Consider the following 22,161-nt stretch of genomic DNA (forward strand, 5'->3'; position numbering starts at 1 on the left):
GACAGAAGGTAGATCGACTAGTGCTGCCTGGGAGTAGGGGTAGGAAGGGGAGATGGAAAAAATCTAAGGGATCTGATTAAGGTGATGTTCTAAAAGCAGGTTATGGCAATGGCTGCACACTCAGTAAATTTACTAAAACTCTCTGAACTGCACACTTAAACTGTGTGTGTGGTTTTGCTTTTATTATTATTATTATTATTACATATAATTTATACCTTCAAAAGTTTAAAAACAAAGTTTGTGCTCTAGATTCCCAACTGACACCGGGATAAAACATCCTCTTATGCAAATTGGGTGGGTCTAACCATGAAACATCCTAAAACAGCTTTTAAGAGTTTTACATATTCCTCTTAATTCTTCCCATAAATTATATCTTATGAGGATAAAAAAAAAAAAAAAAACTTACACCAATGTGGATGATCCTTAGGTGACATTCCTTCCATGGCTAGAGTGCGTCTGGTCAGCTGTAACTGTGCAGATCAAGCTGTCACACAGCAGACTCTGAACTTCAGGCTTTGAGGGTGGGGGGATGAAGGAGGCACCAGAAGAAACCGAAAACCCTACATCCAGAGGTAGCATTTCAAACCAAACATGTTACATTACAGCAAACGTTCCTGAGTCTCACATCAGCATTAAGGATCTCTTTATTTCCACAAGCGCGGAGTTTTATGGTTCAAGTTCTCTTTTTACAGGAGCTGCTTCAAATTTCAACCTTAGGAACTCATTTCTGTACCACTCTTCAGTCGTGGGGATTCTCTAGAACCCAGTGACCTGACACCCAAACCTCACACACTCAGGATCTTTAGTTCCTTTTTCAGTTAGAAATTATTATTCAGACTCCTCAATGAAATTTTTAAAGAATATCCATCAATACCCGTATATTCCATTCCTTCAAGGTCTACTCTCACATACAACAGAAAATATAACTGAGCAATTATTCTTATCAATTCTACATTCTTTTCCTGAATCGTACTAGCTATCAATGGGGTTTCAGTCTATGTATTTTCCAGATGGTACCGGATCAAAATATCAAATTCCTACAGAGGAAAAGTCAGGTTATATACATGAAATAACTTGATAAATGAGAGTATGTTATCCATCTCAAGGTGGCAGCTGCTACTCAGAACCAGCTGAGTGTTCCACAGAAATAAGGGCGCAGTATGATAGTATTAACATGGAATTCCCTAATTTTAAAATAGTGATAAGTATACACACACACACACCAAAAACATGTCAAAGGGCCCACTCTGACCCAATCTGATTGTGACCTTTGCTATACAGAATGCTTACACTGTAATTACAGGAAGCTGTGCTTGCTACAAAGTTTTTAAAAAATATACACTTCTATTTTGCAAAAAATAAAAAATAAATCCATCCAGAATAGCTATTTTCAGCATGTGTCTTTTCTATCACCCTCAATCTATCTTCCTATGATGCATGGCTCAATTGGCTCAGGTACAAATTCTTATATTCTCAACCCCCTTAGCCAATACTCAAAAGAAAAAAAGACTGTGGTGATTTGTATGATTAGAACATTCCCTGAAGGCAAACTTATTTGAGCTTCCCTGATCTGTTCCTATTTATCACATTCTAGGGATTCCTGCATCAAGTATTCAAAAAGTATATCACATTACCATACGTCCAGTATCCTGCAACACAGTAGTTTTCTACTAGGCAAATGAAAACATTCTAATGGACGAAAAATGTTTAAATGATTTCCATAGCATTAGAGAATATCATAGATACAAAATGAAACTTAGAAATCAATAGCCCCATCCCTTCATTCTATGTGCAAAGAAACTAAACTTCAGAAGGGTCAAGTTATTTGTGCAAGGTTATATGGTGAGTTGGTTGGTAAATGGGGACATACCCAAGTAATCTGAATCCAGTCAAGTTCTCTTTCCATAATGCTACGTGACAGTGAAAGAAGAGCCAAAGAAAGAGAAATACACTAAAGGAAAGAACTTTTCAAATGTAATTTTGGCTTTTTAGAAGCATTTCACATCACATACCTTCTTCTCTTTCCACATAACTTTACCAACCAGCAGTTGACATCCTTGGTAAGAGGAATGAATGAAGATGCACATTCTTCTTAGCTGCCAACCCATTCAAGTTGCAGTTACTCATAAATGTTATGGTAATTTAAATTCCAGGTGTATATGTAAGGAGATGATAAGGGGACATTTTGGACTGAATTTCTCCTGCCTTACTATATTCCCGGAATTACTCTGCAGAGTGAAATAACCGATGTCTGATAAGACTTGAATTACTTTTAAATATTTTATCACATTTGTTGCATTCATATTCTCTATTGCCAGTATGAATTTTTACGTGCTCTACGAGGACTGAACTCCGACTAAAGGTTGCTCCACAAAAGTCACATTCATAGGGTTTCTCTCCAGTGTGAACTCTGTAATGTTCATTAAGAGATGAACTCTGACTGAAGGTTTTCTCACATTCGCTACATTTGTAAGGTTTCACACCAGTATGAATTCTCAGATGACGACTGAGGAGGGAATGAGTAGGAAAGGCTTTCTCACACTCGGTACATTTGTAGGGTTTTTCTCCTGAATGAAGTCTTTGATGATAAATGACAGATGTAAAATGGCTAAAAGTCATTCCACAATCCTTACACAAATACGGCTTCTCTCCAGTGTGAATTCTCTGATGTCGAGTAAGGCAAGAATTCTGTCTAAAGGATTTTCCACAGTCTTCACATGTATAGGGTTTCTCTCCAGTGTGAATTCTCTGATGTTTGGAAAGGGAAGAGCTATGACTGAAGGACTTCCCACAATCGTTACATTTATAGGGTTTTTCTCCAGTATGAGTTCGCTGATGTTGAGCAAGAGAAGAACTCTCACTAAAGGGTCTCCCACAGTCTTTACATATGAAGGGTTTTTCTCCAGTATGAATTCGCTGATGTTTAATGAGGTGAGTGCTCAGGCTGAAACATTTTCCACAATCATCACACTTGAAGGGCTTTTCTCTATTGCGACGTCGTCGTCTGAGCGATGAACTATCACCGAAAACTTCTTCACATTCACTACACATAAAGGATTTCTCTCCAGCGTGCTTTCTATGTTTGGTGAGTGAGACATTACAGCTAAAGGTTTTCCCACATTTACTACATTTATGAGTTTTTTTCCCGGTCTCAGGTCCCTCATCTTTATTTAAGGTTGTATCTTGTTGTAACTTCTTCTGACATTTTTCACACATCATCTTTTCTCTCTCAGTACGGGATAAGCTTTTGGCAAAGGACACCCCACATTTACTGCACTTGGCCTTATCTCCCAAATGCGTTTTCTGACGTTTGTGATGTTCACTAAGAGATGAAGAATGACTTAGGCTCTTCCCACCTTCTCCACCTTTCTGTGACTTCTCTGAAGAATGTTCTTTACGGTTCAGAACAAGATCGGAATGAAAACTGAAGGGTTTCTTGGATTCATTATACCTCCGCGACTTCTTCCTTAAGTAGGCTCTCACATGTTTCATCAAGTCAGAAGTTCGTTTGAAGTGCTTTGCACCAGGGCTCCTTTCTGAGTCAAAGTCTTCACCTTTACTGCCTCGCTGATGAGCTTTCTTATGTGTTCCTTTTGAATGTCGTTTGCCATGACCCTCATCAGATCTGCCATAACGCTTCCTTAATTCTGCAGTCAAGCCACAACCATCATCCTTGAAGCATCTTTCTATTATTTCCTCTGAAGTTGATCCTTCAATAAGCACATCGTGCTTTTGAACAGACGGCTCCAACTCACCCCTAGGCTCACTCTCTAAAAGAGATCACAGTAGAATATTTCTGTTTGCAATAAAGAAAGCTACTGTATTTGGGACTAAAATAGGAACACAGTAATGATAAGGAATCTGGCTTGGATAATTCTCAAATGGAGGTTTATAAAACAGGAAGCAGAAAGGCAATTCAGCAAAGCAAGATGAAAACAAGGGTTAGGACAAATACTGAGGAAGATGAAAAGGTGGTGTGACATAGTTAGAGATGCAAGTTCTTACCCTTATTTTGAATTTTTCTAACAGGCTTAAACCTATCCTCCCTACATCCAAATTTCTCTCTTTTCAAACAATGATAACACAAACATTTGCTGCCTACTTACCAAGTACCAGGTGCCATGCTGAACACTTTATCTGTATTATTTTACTTAATCTTCACAACCCCCCAGTGAAGTAGGTCCTACTCATATCCCCATTTCATGAGTTACATAAAGCATAAGCAGCTTGCCGAAGGTCACATATATTATAAGTGGTAAAGCCAAAAATTTCAGTCTGACATCAAGATTCATGCTTTTGATCCCTAAACCGTAGACTCCTCAAAGCAGACAAACAGCACTAATTTTATAGAAAATGTTGATCACATCACAGATAAGCAGTATCACATATGATAGACTCTTTAAAGGTTACAGCAACTTGGCCTTATCAACTTTAGGATGCTCTAATCAGGCATCCATTTCCTGTCCCTCATACACTACAGCACTTTCAATCCTATTCTTTTGGCCTTAAAACTTCCTACTACCTAGAAGTTGGGCTTCGTGGCGCACACCTGCAATCTCAAGAGCTAGAGGGCTGAGGCAGGAGGATTGCAAGTTCAAGCCTTGACAACCTGATGAGATCCTGTCTCAAAACAAAAATTTTAAAAAGGGCTGGAAAGGTAGGTCAATGGTACAGCACTCCCAGATTCAACCCCTCATACTAATAAAATAAAATTAAATGTATATGGTCTAAGCAGGGCATGGTGGGGCCCACCTATAATCCCAGTGAGGCTGAGGCAGGAAGATCATGAGTTGAAAGCCAGCCTCAGCAAAAGCAAGGGGCTAAGCAACTCAGTGAGACACTGTCTCTAAATAAAATAAACAATAGGGCTGGGGATTTGGCTCAGTGGTCAAGTGCCCTGAGTTCAATCCCCAGTACCAAAAAAAAAAAAAAAAAAAAAAAAAAAGTTTATGGTCTAGGAGATGAAATAGTATGAGAAAGATTACTGTTTTGGGGAGTTGGGGCTATAGCTCAGTGGCAGAGTGTTTGCCTTGCATGTGTGAGGCACTGGGTTCAATCCTCAGCACCACATAAAAATGAACAAATAAAATAAAGGTATGCTGTCCATCTACAACTACAAAAAAAAATTTTTTTAAAAAAGGATTACTGATTTTCTTAAAATAAATGAAAGTATTGATATGTATGATTTTTAAACATTTTTTTAATGAAAAATTAGTAAATTTTAGGAAGATACAGGGAATGATAAAGGAAAAAGAGCTAATCCCTTAAACACAACCAGTGGTAACATGAATGTTTCCCAAATAAAAACCTAGCACTGGAGTTGTGGCTCAGCGGTAGAGCACTTGCCTGACATGTGTGAGGCACTGGGTTTGATCCTCAGCACCACATAAAAATAAATAAAATAAAGGTATTGTGTCCATCCACAACTAAAAAAAATTTTTAAAGACCTACATGTACTATATGTTTAACATGTATATGTACATTTTTTTCCCTTGAACATACTGTCTACAGGATGAATTCCTATGTCTCCTTCAAGACTCAACTTCAAATGCTAAGTCCTTGATCCTTTAGACTAATGCTCCTTGACTTAAAATAGGGTTATGTCCTATTATAAGCTGAAAATATCATAAGGTGAACATGCACTTCATACACCTGACCTACTGAACACCACAGCTCAGCAGTACGCACTGAACCATCAGTTGTTTCCCTGCATGACTCCTTGGCTGACGGAAAGCTGAAGCTCACTATAGCTGCCCAGTGTTGCAAGAGTACTAAACCAAATATTGCTAGTCAAGGAAAAGAGAAATTTAGAATATGAAGTAGGGTTGCTACTGAGTGTGTATCATTTCTGTACCATCATAAAGTCAATGACTAATTGTAATCCCTGTGACCTGGGATCACAAGCACAAGGTCAGCCTCAGCAACTTAATGAGGCCCTAAGCAACTTAGTGAAACCCTGTCTCAAAATAAAAAATAAAAAGGGCCAGGGATGTGGCTCAATGATTAAGCATCCCTGGGTTTGAGACCAGGTAGCAAAAAAAAAAAAAAAAAAAAAAACCTCAAAAGTCACTAGACAAGCCACTGTAGGTCCAGAACTATCTACATTCACATAGCTCCTTGTATGAGCCATTATTATAGCATTTATCACATTACTAACACTTTTTTTTTTTTTTTTTTTTTTGCAGTGCTGGGGATCAAATCCAAGGCCTTGAACATGCTAGGCAAGTACTATTGTAAGCTACACTCCAGATCACATCTTTTCAGTATTATAAAGATATGCCTCTCAAAGCTCTTCCTATGAGGAGACTATCTTACAGTCCTTACCGATACCGTGATCCACCACTGTACTCACAGCAAGACCACTTGCCCACAGGCTATTCCCCAACAATTGGATAGTTAGGCCCATTTCTGTGAGACATAGGACTCCTCTTTGGCCTTCCACTCTTCAGTTCAAGATTCTTCCTCCCCAATCTTTCCCCCTTCCCCACCTCATTCATAGAGGTTAAACTTACATCATGCTGTAATAGCTCTCTGGCTTCTTCCAGCTCCCTTCCCATATGTTTTCATTGGAATTTTCCAAAATAAATCTCTTGCGTGGCAAATCATTCTTGGCATCTACATCTCAAAGGACCAAAACCAACAGTCTCTCAAACTAAAAAGAACATTCCAAAAGGGGCAGGGCTCTCTTCCACATCCTTATGTTTTAGCATATAGGCTGCCCAACATTACAAAGGCTCTTCCCAACTGACTTGGTGAGCAACTGCATTCAAGGTTCTTACCTACCTTTCACCAACTCACCAGGTCTGGAGTCTTTTGAGATTTCTTTGGCCAGCACCCTTGGCAATTCAATCCACTTTAGCTGGGAAATCACATCTAACTGGGAAACTGAAGAGCCTGCTCATAGAGAAAAGAATGGTAAATGACTGCTCATGCATACAACAAAGATGTCCCAACATTCAAACTTAAGCCTCTGGTTCTCTAGAAATGAAATAGACATCAATATTAGAATTCAAGGAGAAAATGGGGGAAGGGAGAGCACTGATAACAAAATGATGCTGCACACTTCCAGCTTAATGAAGCAAAGACCTTTTGGAGGTAATTTTGCAGAAAAGTACAGTTTTCTGATCCATTTTTAGGATTACATTTAATCCCTGAGTGCTCAGTCAAAACAAAGTTAAAATATTTACATGAGTACAGTATTTATCTTTCTATAACAGGGGACAAAAAGATACCCAGCTTAGATGCTAGATCATAAAGAGGATGTCATTACCCAGAAATTCTAGGTTCCTTAAGTTCTCCAGTAGCACTTCCTTATATAGCTCCTTCTGAGAGGGCTCCAGCTTCTTCCATTCTCCTCTGGAAAAATTCACAGTCACATCCTTGAATGTTATGGTTTCCTAAAACACCAAACATAGTCATTTTGCATTGTATTATTTCCAGCCAGACCCTAAGGATTCAGAGAAGTGGTTAGCATATAAATAAATGACTTTGACAGTATTCAAGTTTTTAAAAATTTCAAAGTAACTATGGAGTAGCTATTATGTGACTAATACAAGTGACAAAGAACAGGGTATTGCATAACCCCTGCCTCTCCCATCCAGTCTCTGTTGTCAATGCTGTATAAGAATTCTCTGTTGGTCAAGTTAATTCTAACATATTGATTCCTACGAGTAAAAGGAAAACTATGAGTGAAGGGTATGATTTACATTACCAAACCCCAAATATGCAGAATTAATATAAGCTAACTACAGGTAGTAATTAAATACATAATAATATCATTAGCAATTGTATTCCAAATTTTAACTTCCAGTTATATGCAGTAACTATTTTCTATATCCTCTTACAGAATCTGTATTCAATCTGTACTCGCACTTGTAATACCTCCACATTTATAAACAAGTAGACTGACTCTTTTAATTCACTTTATGTAGCATCCTCTGCATGACTTTTTGAGAGGCAGTATAACAGAGTGTCTGCCTATTATTGCATTAGCTTCCTGCTGATGTAATACCATGTAACCAATTACCATGGCTTTGGTTGCTTTGAACAACAGAAATGTATTCTCTCACAAAGCTGGAGCCAGAAATCAGAGCTCACTGTGTTGGTAGAACTGCACTCTCTTGAGAGGATCTGGGGGAGAACTTGTTCCTTGTTTCTTCTAGCTTTTGGTGATGTCAGCATTCCTTGGCTTGTGGCACTATCCATTGAAATCACCTCCCTCTTTATATCATCATCTCTTCCTAGTACACTCAATCTCTCTCAAACTCTATTGGGGGAACTTACAATGCATTCAGAGCCTACTCATATAATCAAGGATAGACATTTTAAAACCCTTAATTTAATCACACCTGCAAAGATCTTCCTCCAAAGGAAGAAACATTCACGAGTTGCAGGAATTGGAAAAAAGACATAGTTTTTGGAGTAATCGCTGGCCTGCCACAGCACTGTTAATTCATTCTTGTGAATAAAATCCCCCACCACCCAGTATGGTGGTCTAAGGCATGAAGATCACAAGACAGGCATGAAGATCACAAGTTCAAAGCCAGCCTCAGTAACTTAGCAAGGCCCTAAGCAACTTAGCAAGACTGTTTTAAAATAAAAAGGACTGGGGATGTGGCTCAGTGGTTAAGCCCCTCTGGGTTCAATACCCAGTACTAAAAAAAAAAAAAAAAAAAAGGTATTTTTTCCCCTAACTGGTGATTACTGCTTTATAGGAAACTTATTGATTTGTAACCAACTATTTTCCCAGATATTAAGACAAGTTTCAGTACTTTTTCAGTTGCTTTTGTTGAGGTTTTGAAAATAGACAATGTCTGCGAATACACATTCGCCTCTTTAATACCAATGCTTGCTGCATTGGCTAGAGTGTTCAGAAAACACTGGTTAATGGCAATGATGTCTTTTCTTTTGGGTAATGGGGACTGAATCCAGTGTTTTGTGCATGCTAAGCAACATCCCCAGCCTTTTTTTTTTTTTTTAATTTTGAGACAAGATCTCCCTAAGTTGCTAAGGTTGGTTTTGAACTTGTAATCCTCCTACCTTAAGACTCCTGAATTAGTTTTTGAGAATTAGTTTTTGAGACAGCATCTTGATAAGTTGTCAAGGCTAACCTTGAATTTGTGATCCTCCTGCCTCAGCTTCATGAGTAGCTGGGATTAGAGGATGTACCACTGCACTCAGCAGCAATTCCTTATCTTTTATTGATATTGTGAAGATTCCAACACTACTCAGCTGGAGATCCTCTTGATCATATAAAGGAAATACAGCTCTATTTCCACCTGACTAATTTTCTACAGGATTAACTGTTGAATGTTAGTAAATTTTTTGGTTTTGTTTTGAAATATTTATTTTTTAGTTGTAGTTAGACACAATACCTTTTTTAAATTATGTATTTATTTATTTTCATGTGGCTCAGGGCCTTGCACATGCTGGGTAAGCGCTCTACCACTGAGCCATAATCCCAGCCCCAAATGTTTTTGTTTAGTCCAACTTGTAACACAATCTGTGAACTCAAATAAAATGTGAAAAATAAACTTTAAGTTCCTTGTTTGTTTTTTTTTTTTTTTTTTTTTTTTGCATGAATTATCTTTATCACTAAAGAGTCCAGTTCAGTATTCACTTAAGAATGAAAACCAGGGAAAGGAAACTTACACATGATTCAGTATTTGAAAGAACTGCAACCATTGTATCTTCTTCTGAGTTTTCCTCTTGGTAAAGAGCAGAATCTTGAGCAACTGGATCTAAGAAGGGGGAAAAACACCTGGTCTTTCTAGTGGATTCTTCAGACTAAACATTTTTTTGTATTCCCTAGGGTGGGAGGATGATGGGGGGGATACAAGTCTGTTTCTCCTACATACAACCCAGACTCCTCTGTGATCCCAGATGTGTGTGTCTGAGAGGAGGGTCCTCCACACAAACCACACAATTCTGCCGTGCATACCCCAGTGGACATTAGCTCAGTGTCCTTTAATCCAATTCAATCTGACACCATCTACCTGGAGAGAGCACCAGATTCCACAGGTTGAGGACTCAGTCCCACAACACTGTCCCCCATTTCAGATGCTACCTTTAGCCTCTGGAAGTTCTGACCAATAGTTATAAATCAGATTTCCCACAACCACCTCCTTGTTAGAATGGCTCACAGGACTCAGGGAAATACTTTTATTTTTACCCGTTTACTACTTACGATATTACAAAGGATATAAATGAACAGCCAGAGAGAAGAGCTGCTTAGGATAAAGCACTAAGAAAAGGCTCATGGTCTCTGAAAGGAGCCAAAGGCCTGGATGTGCCCAAATTTCCATGCCCTCTTCAGGTGTACCACCCCCTAGGAATGCCCACATATTCAGCTTGCTAGAGGCTTAGAACCCAGTCCTTTTGGGTTTTTCAGGTGGCTACATCATACCAGCATGATAAAATCACCAGTTGCAGGCGGAATGGCTCAATCTTCAGCAACTCTCCAGGAGGCCCCAAGTTCCAACCCTCCCCCTCCAGAAGTTGGTTCCCATGGCAACCAGCCTCCCAGGGTGATGGCTAATTAGGGACTTTCCAAAAATCACTTCCTTGACAAACTCAGATGTGACTGAAAGGTGCTGGTTATACATAACAAAAAGACTGCATTTTACCTTGGGAGCTCTGCAGTTGTTTGGGGAACAAGTTTCAGGAATCCAGGAGAAAAGGATAAATACTTTAACAAAAGATACTTACTGTGCCAGTCACTTAGGAAATGACAAGGTTATAGGAACTGTGAGCCAGGGACTGTGGATGAAAACTCATAAATATATCTCAAAATATTACTCTTGGTTTCAATTCTTTCAGGAAAAATGGCATGAAATTTTTCCCATTCTTTAAACAAAGAATAGTGAGAGACAGGTTCTTACAGTAACCCATAAGAACCCAGGCTTTCTTCCCTATCTTAACCCCAAATCCTTTCAATTCCTAATTTCCCCAAAACTGGTTTCCTTTGTTGCACAAACCCTCAGCTTCAAAATATTTAATTTACGGGCTGGGGATGTGGCTCAAGCGGTAGCGCGCTCGCCTGGCATGCGTGCGGCCCGGGTTCGATCCTCAGCACCACATACAAAGATGTTGTGTCCGCCGAGAACTAACAAATAAAAATTTAAAAAAAAAATATTTAATTTACACAGTAATGAGTCTTTGAATAGTTTTAAATTAAAAGATGTATTAGGGTAAAGGGCATTTTCCTTTTTTCTTATTAATGTGTTTACTTTCTAGTCTGAGCACAAGGCATGGCTCCAGGGTCACCCAAAGCGGTTTGTTTACTGAGGGAAGGCATCAGCTGGTCCCAAGAACTGACTCCATCTTTGGGAAACCCAGCAGATTCCTGCAGACTGAAATGAGGAAACTAAACATTTCTTGTGAAAAGATTTTTTTTCTGGCAGCTTTACCAACTAGACAATTAGAAAAAAATTAAGAATTAGAATTATGTAATCAAAATCAAAAGAGGGTTGTAATTTAAGAAAATTGTTCTTCCTCACAGGATGCCAACAGTCAATTCTTTGCTTCCAGAAGCCTCTACACAGAAGCCCTAATTTGGAGAAGCGCCATGCTACAGTGACAGAATTTATTCCACCATGAGTTCTAGAATACATAAGGAAACAATGTTTACCACCATAGACTTAATCTGTTGTTACAAGGATAACTGATGTGTTCAAAATGGGGGTTTCCTGACTTCTCTCTGATTTGTCTGTTATTGCAACATAGTTTTTCCAAAATTAGGGCTTCTAAGGGGAGGACACTGTGGGAAGAATTGATTGCCCACATTCTCTAAGGTACAAAGGTTTCCTGATGTTAATCTCTCATCTTTGATTACATGGTTCTAATTCTTTTTGCTTCCTTTGAGGAGTTTACTTTCATAACTTGAAATCCCCCCACTTTCTTCCTCCATCTATAAATCTCACCTTCCTTTTCTTCAAGTATCTCACCATCCTTCTCTTCAAGTGTTTGGGTCAAATCTTCTATCAGGGCCACCATCTCCTCACTACTCTCAGGATGTTGTGACTTTACCCAAATCCTGATCTCCCCAGGCAAAATGGCCAGAAACTGCTCAAATACTAAGAGCTCTAAAATCTGTTCTTTTGTGTGAATGTCAGGTCTCAGCCACTGAAGGCAGAGCTCCCAGAGTTGATTCAGGGATTTCCTGGGTCCAGCCTCTTCTGAGTAACAAAACCACCTGAACTTCTGTCTGAAAGACTCTGGGTCAGCTGTGTTTCCTTTTGAGATAGCTTTTTGGTCCTCAGGAGTTTCTGCTCCTGGGACTTTGTTGTGTTCACTTGAGGCCACCGTCACAGGATCTGGGGAGATGGCTGTCATCTTGTTCAGGGTGACTACAGCTTGCACTGTGAATCACAAGCAGGAATCCAGTCCCTTTAGATTATTGAAGTATCAGCACAGTCCACCAACAGGCACTATAAGCAGCAAAACATCAAGGACTCCAGGGATCCAGTTTACAGTCTTGCAGAAACTGCCAAGAAGAAATATAAGACATGGAAAAAAATGAAATAAATTGTTGTTAATCCTGAACACATTGGTTTGGTTCAAATACATATAGTCATACATATAACCTCAGAGGCCTAGAACAGCCCTGCCCAAGTATTCTATTAAAAGGACAATTTCCTTTATAGGTCAAATGCTCAGGAGTTACTTAAGGATAATTAAAGATTTCCTCCCAGGAAGCAGCAAATTCAGACTTCATAATACTCCTCATAAACAAAATTTATCAGAAAAGGCTCCCTATTCCAAGGGGATGATGTCACAAATCTACTTAACTACTCCTGCCATCTCTCAGTAGACAGCCATACATTTCCCACCAGTTGCCCAACTCAGAAGTCTGATCTCATATTTGACTACCAATTCTCTCTTCCTCCTTACTCTTCACATCCATTAATAGCCAAGTTCTGGCAACTTTATTTGCCAAGACCCTTTCCATTCTATTGCACTAAAACTGCCTAAGAACAGGTTTCTTCAATCTAGTCTCAAGGGATTTTTTCTTTTCTTTTCTTTTTTTTTTTTTTTTTGAGAATTTATTAACATTTATTTTTTAGTTCTCGGCGGACACAACATCTTTGTATGTGGTGCTGAGGATCGAACCTGGGCCAGGCAAGCGCGCTACCGCTTGAGCCACATCCCCAGCCCTCAAGGGATTTTTTCTAACACACAAAAGTTGATCCTGTCACTTCTCTGTTTGTACTTCCTTACTGGCCAGCTGTTTCAGATAAAGTTCAATGCACTGGCCAGCCGTTTCAGATATAATTTCAATGCAGAGGGGTGTGCACAACCATCAAGAAACATGCCTGGCTGACCTCATCTCTCAAGCTCTAGCTAGCAGATTGACAGTGCAGCCATAAAGAAATATCCCCCCATTCCCCAGTCTATACTCTCCTATTCTTTGCAAGATGGTTATTCCCTCTCCTTGGACTGCTGCCTCCTTCAAGGCTCCTATCAAACTTTAATTCTTTCTTTAAAAACTGACTCCTTTCACCTCCTGTCACCTCTGGTGTGAAACTCTCTTTGATCCCCAAATGCACACAGCCTGCTGCGTTGCATGCATTCATTCATTCTACAAGTGACTGAGCATCTACAATGAGCTGGGAATGAGCATTGTGAGGACTGGTCAGGCGGGGGACCCACTCTCCCAAGGGTTCAGGAAATAACAACACAACCTAAGATGAACCACTGCTGGGCAACGGAGAAGATGGGCGTCTCTTACTGCAATTATCATACAAATAATAATCTTGCGTACCCAAAACTGTACTCATCTCCGAGCACCGAACGCAGCACGCATAATGTCACTTATTCCTTTGCTAAATACTAGACGCCCACTTATCTACCACTGGCGCCCTGCAGGGCACCTGGGACTTACACATTCTCGACTCCGTCTCCCTGGAGTTACAATAGAGGCTCAGTGAAAATGTGACGCAGGCAAAGATTCTCAACCAGGGGGAAGAAAGGGAGAGACGATTTTGCCCCAAAAGGGTCATTTGGCAACACCTGAAAACATTTTTAGTGATTTGGACCGGAGAGGAAGGATGCTTTAACTGGTATCTAGGGGATAAAGCCAGGGATGCTGGCAAAACGGACACACACCCACACACACCCCCAAAGAATTATCCCGCCCAAAATACAAGACTGCATAAGTTTCGAACCCCTGGGCGCAGGGAGGGATGGAGAGAAGCGGGTGGCTCTGTCCTGCAGGGCAGCGCCCGACTCCCGCGGCAGGAGCAGCCGCCGCAGAGCACAGCCAGGTCGGCTGGCTGCTCTCAGTCCCCACCCTGCCCCCAGGTGCGCGCTCGGAGCCGGCGACTCGTCGCAGCTCCCGAACAAGGGATCCAGGACAACCAGTACCTGCACCAGCATCCGCAGCCAGCTCCAACGCCACCGCAATGAGCTTCCAGAAGCTCATCCCGCAGCGGCTGCGCGCGCAAGCCCGCGGAAGCCACTGCGCCTGCGCAGCGGTTCTGAACTACGACTCCCGGAGTGCGTCTGTTCCACTTTCCAAAAGTCCTGCTCCTTCCATAGGCTCCCACCTGCCCTGTTGCGCATGGTTAGTGGGCAGCGGGTGGGGGGCTTAGCTGCAGAATTATTGCTGCGCCAGAGGCTTGGAGGCCTAGAACCCTCTCAGGTTTTCAAATCTATGCGGCTCTGTCTCCTTGGCAACCTCAAATCTTCCCTCACCTTCCTTGGTAACCACCATTCCCTGAGATCCAATGTGAAAAAAAAAGGAAAAAAAAAAATACTGCAGGAGTGTATCACCGATGCACCTGATACATCGGTAAACTAAATTAAATGTTAATCTGACTTCTACACCTGCCATCATTGATCCAAAACAAAACACCATCATGCCTTGCCTGGATTATTGTTGTGATAGCTTATTGATTTGACATTTCTTGTCCATCCTGTCCTCACCACGGTCAGGCAGATGTTTCAAAAACATCAAACGAATGATGTTCCTCCTTTGCTTAAACCACTGCAAAAGCTTCCCATTTCACTACAAGGCCTGAGGGAATCTGGCCACTCATTACCTGTTTGACCACTTCCCCCACTTTCCTGCTCCAGACATGATGACTTCCTCCCTATCACTCTGGTCTGCTTGGCACACGTAGCCACATGGCCCGCCCTCCAACTTCTACCCACTCATCTCAGTGAGCTCTGCCACCACTGCAGTTAGTGAAATTGGAGTTCCACCCCACTCCTGTTTCCCCTTCTAACATACCATGATTTTCTTCTTAATTACTTATTGTCTATCTTCTACACCAGAATATTAATTCCACAAGGATAAGGATTTTTATCTGGTTTGTTCCATGTTTTATTTCCAGGCCTGGAACAGAACTTGGCACATAGTAGGTACTCAATAAATCATTTGTTGAATAGATGGCTGGGCATTTGCATGAACAAATTTCAGAAGGATTGCTTGGAGGGTTCTCATAACTAGATGATTCTTGGAGGGACAGAGTTGGGAAAGAAAGTATTCCAGATTGAGAGAGCAGAGCAAATCTTCAAGGCACACTTTAAAGCATCAGAGCAGGCTGAACTAAATGAGCTACTGTGTTTATCTCACAGACAGCAAGGTGATGGAGGAAATAGGGTTGCCCTTCAGTCAAGAAGAGGATGACTGGTTGCAACCCGACTCTGGTTCATTGAGATGCTTTTGCTTCCCTGACCTGAGGAGGCCTCCTAGCAGCTGCCCTGCTGAGGTACTTTCAGCCCCAGTACTGTGATGTACAGCCCTCAAGAGTTCCCCCCACTCATTTTTTCCCCCTGCAGACATGAATCTCATTATGGAGAGTACAAAGCTTTTATATATATATATATATATATATATATATAAAGATAGAGTGAGTGAGAGAGAAATTTTTTTAATATTTATTTTTTAGTTTTCGGTGGACACAACATCTTTCTTTGTATGTGGTGCTAAGGATCGAACCCAGGCCGCATGCAAGCCAGGCGAGCGTGATACCACTTGAGCCACATCCCCAGCCCAGTACAAAGCTTTATAAAGGGATAAAAATTGAATTTCATGGAGTATGATTTTGTGTATGAACCATATTTTAAAATATTGAGTTTTCAGAAAGAAAGGTAGTAAATTCTGGTACATTCTGTGTAGACAGTAATTCTATTGGTAATGTATTGTTAGGCAGTCATGATAACAAAAAGCTGTCTTTTGATAAATTGATTCATCTATAAATTACAACATGACTGATACCCTATCTGAATTGTTCTTAAATGAAGATCAGTTTATTTAAATTTTTAAATGAAATATAGAAAGTGTGTGCTGTGGAAATTTTATGGCTAAGTTTATGGAGAAAATACCATCAGTTGACCAGGTATAATAAAGAGATATGCAGAGTTAGGAAGAAAGACAACACAAAACTGCAGGAAGTAGAAACAAAGTATAGATAATATTTAGCAAATGTAGAAGAGTTAACAGTTGGTGATCTCTGTGTCCCCATGGATCATCTCCATTCCCAGCATGTCAAGCCACCATCACAACAAAAGAATTTGAAATCATCATTGTGATCCGATTAACAAAAACCAGCACTTGCAAGCTGCTCAGGCTGAACTGGAACACTAGATCATGAGCACATAAACGTTCTCATTCAAGCTGCGTGTGTCTGCATGCTGACTTGAAATACTAAACCTCAGCATTTCTAGAGAATTTTCCAAAAATGGACACTTGGGAAAATATCTCCTGTGTTCTGACATAGCATCATCCTTTGGTTCCCAGTTACTTAGCTTCCCACCACAGGCAAAGCATGCTACCCTATCTCCAAGTCCTATGCAGTAAAAGCCAGCTCTCACCAATTCCAATGGCAACAAAAATGTTGACAGGCACGCATTATAAGTAAGAAATCTGGCTTCTTCAGTACTCATTGGGTAACTGTAGGGGTTAGTCATCAAAGGAGAGAAGTCTTCAACAGCTCTAGAATTAAGAAGATTTAGTGAAAGGCTGGAATAAGAATCATGGAATGATCCACTATGTTCCAAACTAGGAGATAATGAATGTTCAAAACTGTTTCTCATTGGAGAGGTATTCTTAGAGGTGGATTGCAGACTAGCTGAAACCAGATTCTGAATAAAGCTATAGCTAGAATATAGCTGTTTACACTTTTCAATAGGATTGTCTCCTTGTTTCCAGTTATCCAGTGTCAGGCCACAATAGAAGCATCTGACTTTGTCATTCACACCAGTTTAATAAAAACCAGCAGGAGCAAGACTCCCTTCTGAAACAGGAACACTAATGGGGAAAATTGAATATATAGACATTCTGTAGAGCCACATGAAAAGTCATACTTCATTTGTCCAATTTGACAGGATTGTGCTATCTTCCATTTTACTCCTTTTTTTTTAATGCAAGGGATCTTGGATAACTCTTTGGAGGCAGTTTTGTGCATGAGTAGGTAGCAATACTTTTTGATGGCTAAAACTTTTGTTACTGAATGCTGAAGTATAACACCAAAGAAGCACGCCGCAAGTGTAGAGTGGAAAATAGAAGGCTTTATTAAAGGATAGCAGAAAAGACTTCTCCCCAGAGGAAGAAGGGGACCCAAAAGGCGGAATCTGTGGAAGGGCGAGGTCTTCCATTTTTTATAGCTAAGGTCTACTTTTAGTCTTCCCATATTCATGTCCTTTGTCTCCCTTTATCCTGCGGTGATAGAATCCAGGTGGGAAGGCCAAAAGGTGGGAGATAGTGGGCTGAAGGAGTAATCTGGGCAGGAAGGGCCTGGGGTAGTTTTTGATTAGCACCTACCTGTTTGCTGGGAGCTACTTCATTAACAGTTCCTTAAGATGGGTTCTTTTCCCCAGGTGCTGCTCTGGTTTCCTGGACTCCATTCTTGGTAATGGTCTCCATTTTATCTAACTACACTAACTACCTATCTTTAAATCTGGCTTCACTTTCACATAAAATTTCTCTTGTCACTTTTTAATCACAAAAAGAAATCAAAGATTCCTTAATTTAGTTGAACCACCACACCCTCTTTACTAGATTTGAGTTTAAACTCAGGTGGGATGAATATCTCTTTTAAATTACCAAGATACCTTTGAATACTTTGGGATTATATTAACACTTTTAAGTAACACATGCTATTTGCTCACAGTTTGGTATAATAACTGACTTAAAGGTCTGAAAAAAGTTTATGTACTTCTAAAAGTTTCAAAACTTCTTTATTTTTCAAAGAAGTTTGTTTATTTATTTATTTATTTTTGGTACCAGGGATTGAACTCAGGGGCACTTGACCACTGACACATGACCAGCCTTATTTTGTATTTTATTTAGAGACAGAGTCTCACTGAGTTGCTTAGAGCCTCGCTTTTGCTAAGGCTGGCTTTGAACCTGCGATTCCCCTGCCTCAGCTTCCCGAGCCACTGGGAATTACAGGTGTATGCCACCATGCCCGGCTATTCTCAAAATTCAAAGCAACTATAGAATGCTGAAATTATGCCTTTAATTTGTTTTTGGTTACAAGCTATGAAGCCTAGATATCAGGACAATTACTGATTATACCACTAAAGTAAAGTTAAATGTAGGCTTTTTTCCCTTTAACAAGCACTTTACCATGACATCCAAAATAATCCCACTTTGTTCTAGCAAATAAGAGTAATTAAAATCTTCAAAGGGTTACATTATTTAAAGGTTAATTGCACCCAGCTTATCACAGCTTATTGACTTAAGTGGATTATATTAGCTTCAGCTAACAATTTTTGGGAAGTCAACACTCAAAGCTTTTTTGTGCCCTATGCCTATTATTTCAAAAAAGATAGTATTATATATTTAATCTCAGTCCATTTAGTTGTAAGAGAAGATTTGTGAAATAAATCAGTATATAAGTATGAACAGAGGAAGAATTAAAGGAGTAGTGTCAAAGCTTCTTATGGGTCATTTCAGGAGTTACTGGATTTAGTATTCTTTATGAAAGCTTTCAATACTAAATTACAATGTAGTTTAAAAGAACTGTAAATTACTAACACTGGAATTCATCAGAGTTGTTGCCAAATTCTTTGGTGCTTTTTCACTTGTTTTGTAAAGTAAGGATTTTTCTATTACTGATAAACAAATATTTTCCCTAATTTGTGAGAAACAATAAAATGTGTTAAAAGGAATGTTAAAAAGAAGAAGCAGCAGCAGCAGCAGCAGTGGCTATCCCTATCCCAAGTGTGAATGGTTATTATCTTCCCCAGGGGTGGCTGAAAGTGGAATGTCAGAAGTCAAAGACCATCAAATGAAATGTCAACTGTTTTAACTGGGAAAGACACTTGAACTAATGGTTCTCAAATGTTAGTGTATCTTAGAATCTCAAGGTGTTCTTTACTTGAAAACAGCTTTTTGGGACCCTCCAGCCCTCTGCCCTCCAATCTGTTGCAGGTGATCCTCTGGCCACACTCTGAGAAACATTATAACTTGTGGAAATATTCCATTACCTAAATGACATTCTACACAGGAACAAATTACCTGGAATGACATCTTTGGAGAACTGGTAGCCAAACTATAACTTCTGTTTAAAAGCAACTGTCATGGTAAAGAATGATGGATTGTACATCAGAAAAGAAAGAGAAAGCTGCAAATCAATTGCTTGCCTTATAAGCAGTCTGGTGGAATCTTCAATCCAGGATTAGCATACTTAGGGATAATTGTGTAGGCTGTGTGTTTAGTTTTTTAACTGTTCTAGCTTTAGTATGAAGAATAATTGGAAAGATATAACATTAAAGGTTAAAAAAAAAAAACACTGATTTTGTTAGATTATTGCAATAAACCAAGTAGGCAATGGTGATATGATATAAAGACAGTTTAAATGATAATGGAAGATATTATCATTGTCATAGTATTATCAAGAGATAGTAGTTGTTAGAGCTGCTCATGCCTGTAATCCCAGTGGATTGGGAGGCTGAAACAGGAGGATTGCAAGTTCAAAGCCAGCCTCCTCAACTTAGTGAGCCCCTGTTTCAAAATAAAATATTTTGAAAAGGGATGGAGATATGGCTCAGTGGTTAATGAGTTCAATCCCCAGTACCAAAAAATATTAATATTAGAATTTGGAGATTTATCGTAACCATTCATGAATAGGAACAAGGAAAAGCTAAAAAATAATACATTATGTGGTAGATTACATTTTGTAAAGACAGCCACACCAAGACAGGTACAGTGGCACATGCCTATAATTCCAGCAGCTCAGCAGGCTGAGGCAGGAAGATTGCAAGTTCAAAGCCAGCCTTAGCAACTTAAGGAGGCCCTAACCAACTTAGTGAGACACTGTCTCAAAAAAAAAAAATTAGAAGTGCTGGGGATGTGGCTTAGTGGTTAAGTGTCCCTGGGTTCAATCAGTGATACAAAAAAAAAAAAAAAAAAATGGCCACACCAATTTATATCTCCTACCCCATAGAGTATTCCTACAATGTAATGTTGGTTGATATCCTTTTTTGAGAGGAGGTATCAATTTCCTTCCCCTTGAAACTAGGTTGACCTTTATAACTACCTGAGTCAATAGAATGCAGTGGTGGTGGGCTGGGGCATGGTTAAGTGGCAGCGTACTTGCCTAGCATGTGTGAAGCCCTGGGTTTGATCCCTGGTCTACCACGCAGCCTGCACAATGGTTTCATTAATGAGGTTCTAGGCATAAAGTTAGTTAGAAGAGATCGAAATAAAACACACAAACTCAGTTACCTTATTTATATTGCTAGGTCCGAGACGGCTCACCTCTCTGGTTCCCACCTCTAGCCGCCCAGCAGGGCAGCGAGGATTACTCAGGGCTAGCAGGAGAGAGAGAGAGTGAACAGGCCGCTGGGGAGTAGCCTTTTATTGGGGAACAAGAGATTCAGGGGAGAATTCCATCCAATGAAGGTTGAGGGGGGGCTGCACACCCTGGCACTACAAAGAGAGAGAAAGGGAGGGAGAATTCAGTGGAGGTGGTTCAGCCTTATGTCTAAAACTGGATACATCCATGTATGAGCAGCATCCCAGAATTCCTACTTATCTTCCCTTTTAGTCACCTAAAATAGGGTACAACTATTCTGACTTGTATCAGTGGTATAATTTTTTTTTATACCCTTGAATCTAATTACAACTAGAGTCAGTGTATACTCTGTATGTACAGTTTCTTACATTCAACATGATGCCTGTTTTTTTCAGTTTTTTTAAATATCTTTTTTAGTTATACATGGACACAATATCTTTATTTTGTTTATTTATTTTTAAGTGGTGCTGAGGATCGAACCCAGTGCCTCACAGGTAGGAGGCAAGCACTCTGCCACTGAGCCACAATTCCAGCCCTGTTTTTTCAATATTTTTGAATGTTGTTGTAAATCAGTCATTTTTTTTGTTTCTGCATAGTGTTCTCCTATGACCTGTTATTTATATTAGTTTCCTGTTTTCATGGCCCTTAGTCTACCACGCGGCCTGCGCAGTGGTTTCATTAATGAGGTTCTGGCATTCAGTTAGTTAGAAGAGATCAAAATAAAACACACAGACAGTACCTTATTTTAATGCTAGGTCCGAGACGGCTCGGTCTCCCTGTTTCCCTGCCTCCAGCCGCTCAGCAGGGCAGCGAGGATTACTCTGGGCTAGCAGGAGAGAGAGAGAGCGAACACGCCGGGGATCAGCCTTTTATTTGGGGGAAACAAGAGATTCAGGGGAGAATTCCATCCAATGAAGGTTGAGGGGGGGCTGCACTCCAAGGTCAGGGTCAGTGATTGGGTCTCCAGGGTCAGTGGTTACGCACACCCCCACACGGATGGGCTCTCTCATCAGGAAAGGGTCGGGATAACTCTGACACAGCCAGAGTGCCTCAGGCCCTTAACGGGAGTCACCCAATCACGTGTCAGAATGGCTCCCCACACCTTAGCTCAGAATCTGTTCCTCCAGGTGGAGAGAAAGTACATATGCATATTAGTGTGTGTGAAGGAGAATTTCCTGCCTTCCTTCTAGAATCACTGTGCTTTAAAGAAACTGATCAGACAGGTCCTTACCATATTCCCCACCTCCTATTTTGCAAAAAAAAAATAAACAAATAAATAAAAATACAGGGAAGAGGTTTTGCCAAAGTAGTAAATTGACAGCTGACCAACTCTGTGCTTCTGCTTTTAGCAGAAGAGAGCACATCTTCCCCCATTTCTATAGGGAAGAGAGCAGGCTAGGACTCCACTCAAGAG

The 22,161-nt window shown here is 40.2% G+C and overlaps 1 protein-coding gene across 2 annotated transcripts; it reads right to left on the bottom strand.

The window, feature by feature from the left end:
• Positions 1–421: 421 nt before the first annotated feature.
• Positions 422–14,449, bottom strand: ZNF483 (zinc finger protein 483). 2 transcript variants are annotated; one of them, XM_081281090.1, is made up of 6 exons: positions 14,365–14,449; positions 11,922–12,484; positions 9,652–9,740; positions 7,271–7,397; positions 6,799–6,894; positions 422–3,770 (listed from the first exon to the last, which is right to left on the bottom strand). In XM_081281090.1, exons 2-6 carry the CDS (start codon positions 12,331–12,333, stop codon positions 2,224–2,226), a joined length of 2,271 nt encoding a protein of 756 aa, XP_081137216.1. In that variant the 5' UTR covers positions 12,334–12,484; positions 14,365–14,449; the 3' UTR covers positions 422–2,223. The 2 variants fall into 2 exon arrangements, with proteins under 2 accessions (XP_081137216.1, XP_081137215.1); XM_081281089.1 differs by having other exon boundaries at positions 6,784–6,894.
• Between the last annotated feature and the right edge of the window lie 7,712 nt (positions 14,450–22,161).

The sequence above is a fragment of the Spermophilus citellus genome, assembly GCF_964194105.1.
Source record: "Spermophilus citellus genome assembly, chromosome: 2".
NCBI classification, from domain to species: Eukaryota; Metazoa; Chordata; class Mammalia; order Rodentia; family Sciuridae; genus Spermophilus; species Spermophilus citellus.

Coding starts and splice junctions, on each gene's coding strand:
- ZNF483 (XM_081281089.1), bottom strand. CDS start 12,333: ATGACAGCCATCTCCCCAGATCCTGTGACGGTGGCCTCAAGTGAACAC. Junction 9,741..11,921: donor GATACTTGAAGAAAAGGAAG/GTGAGATTTATA, acceptor CCCCCTTCTTAG/ATCCAGTTGCTCAAGATTCT. Junction 3,771..6,783: donor ACCTGGTGAGTTGGTGAAAG/GTAGGTAAGAAC, acceptor GATCTCTTTTAG/AGAGTGAGCCTAGGGGTGAG.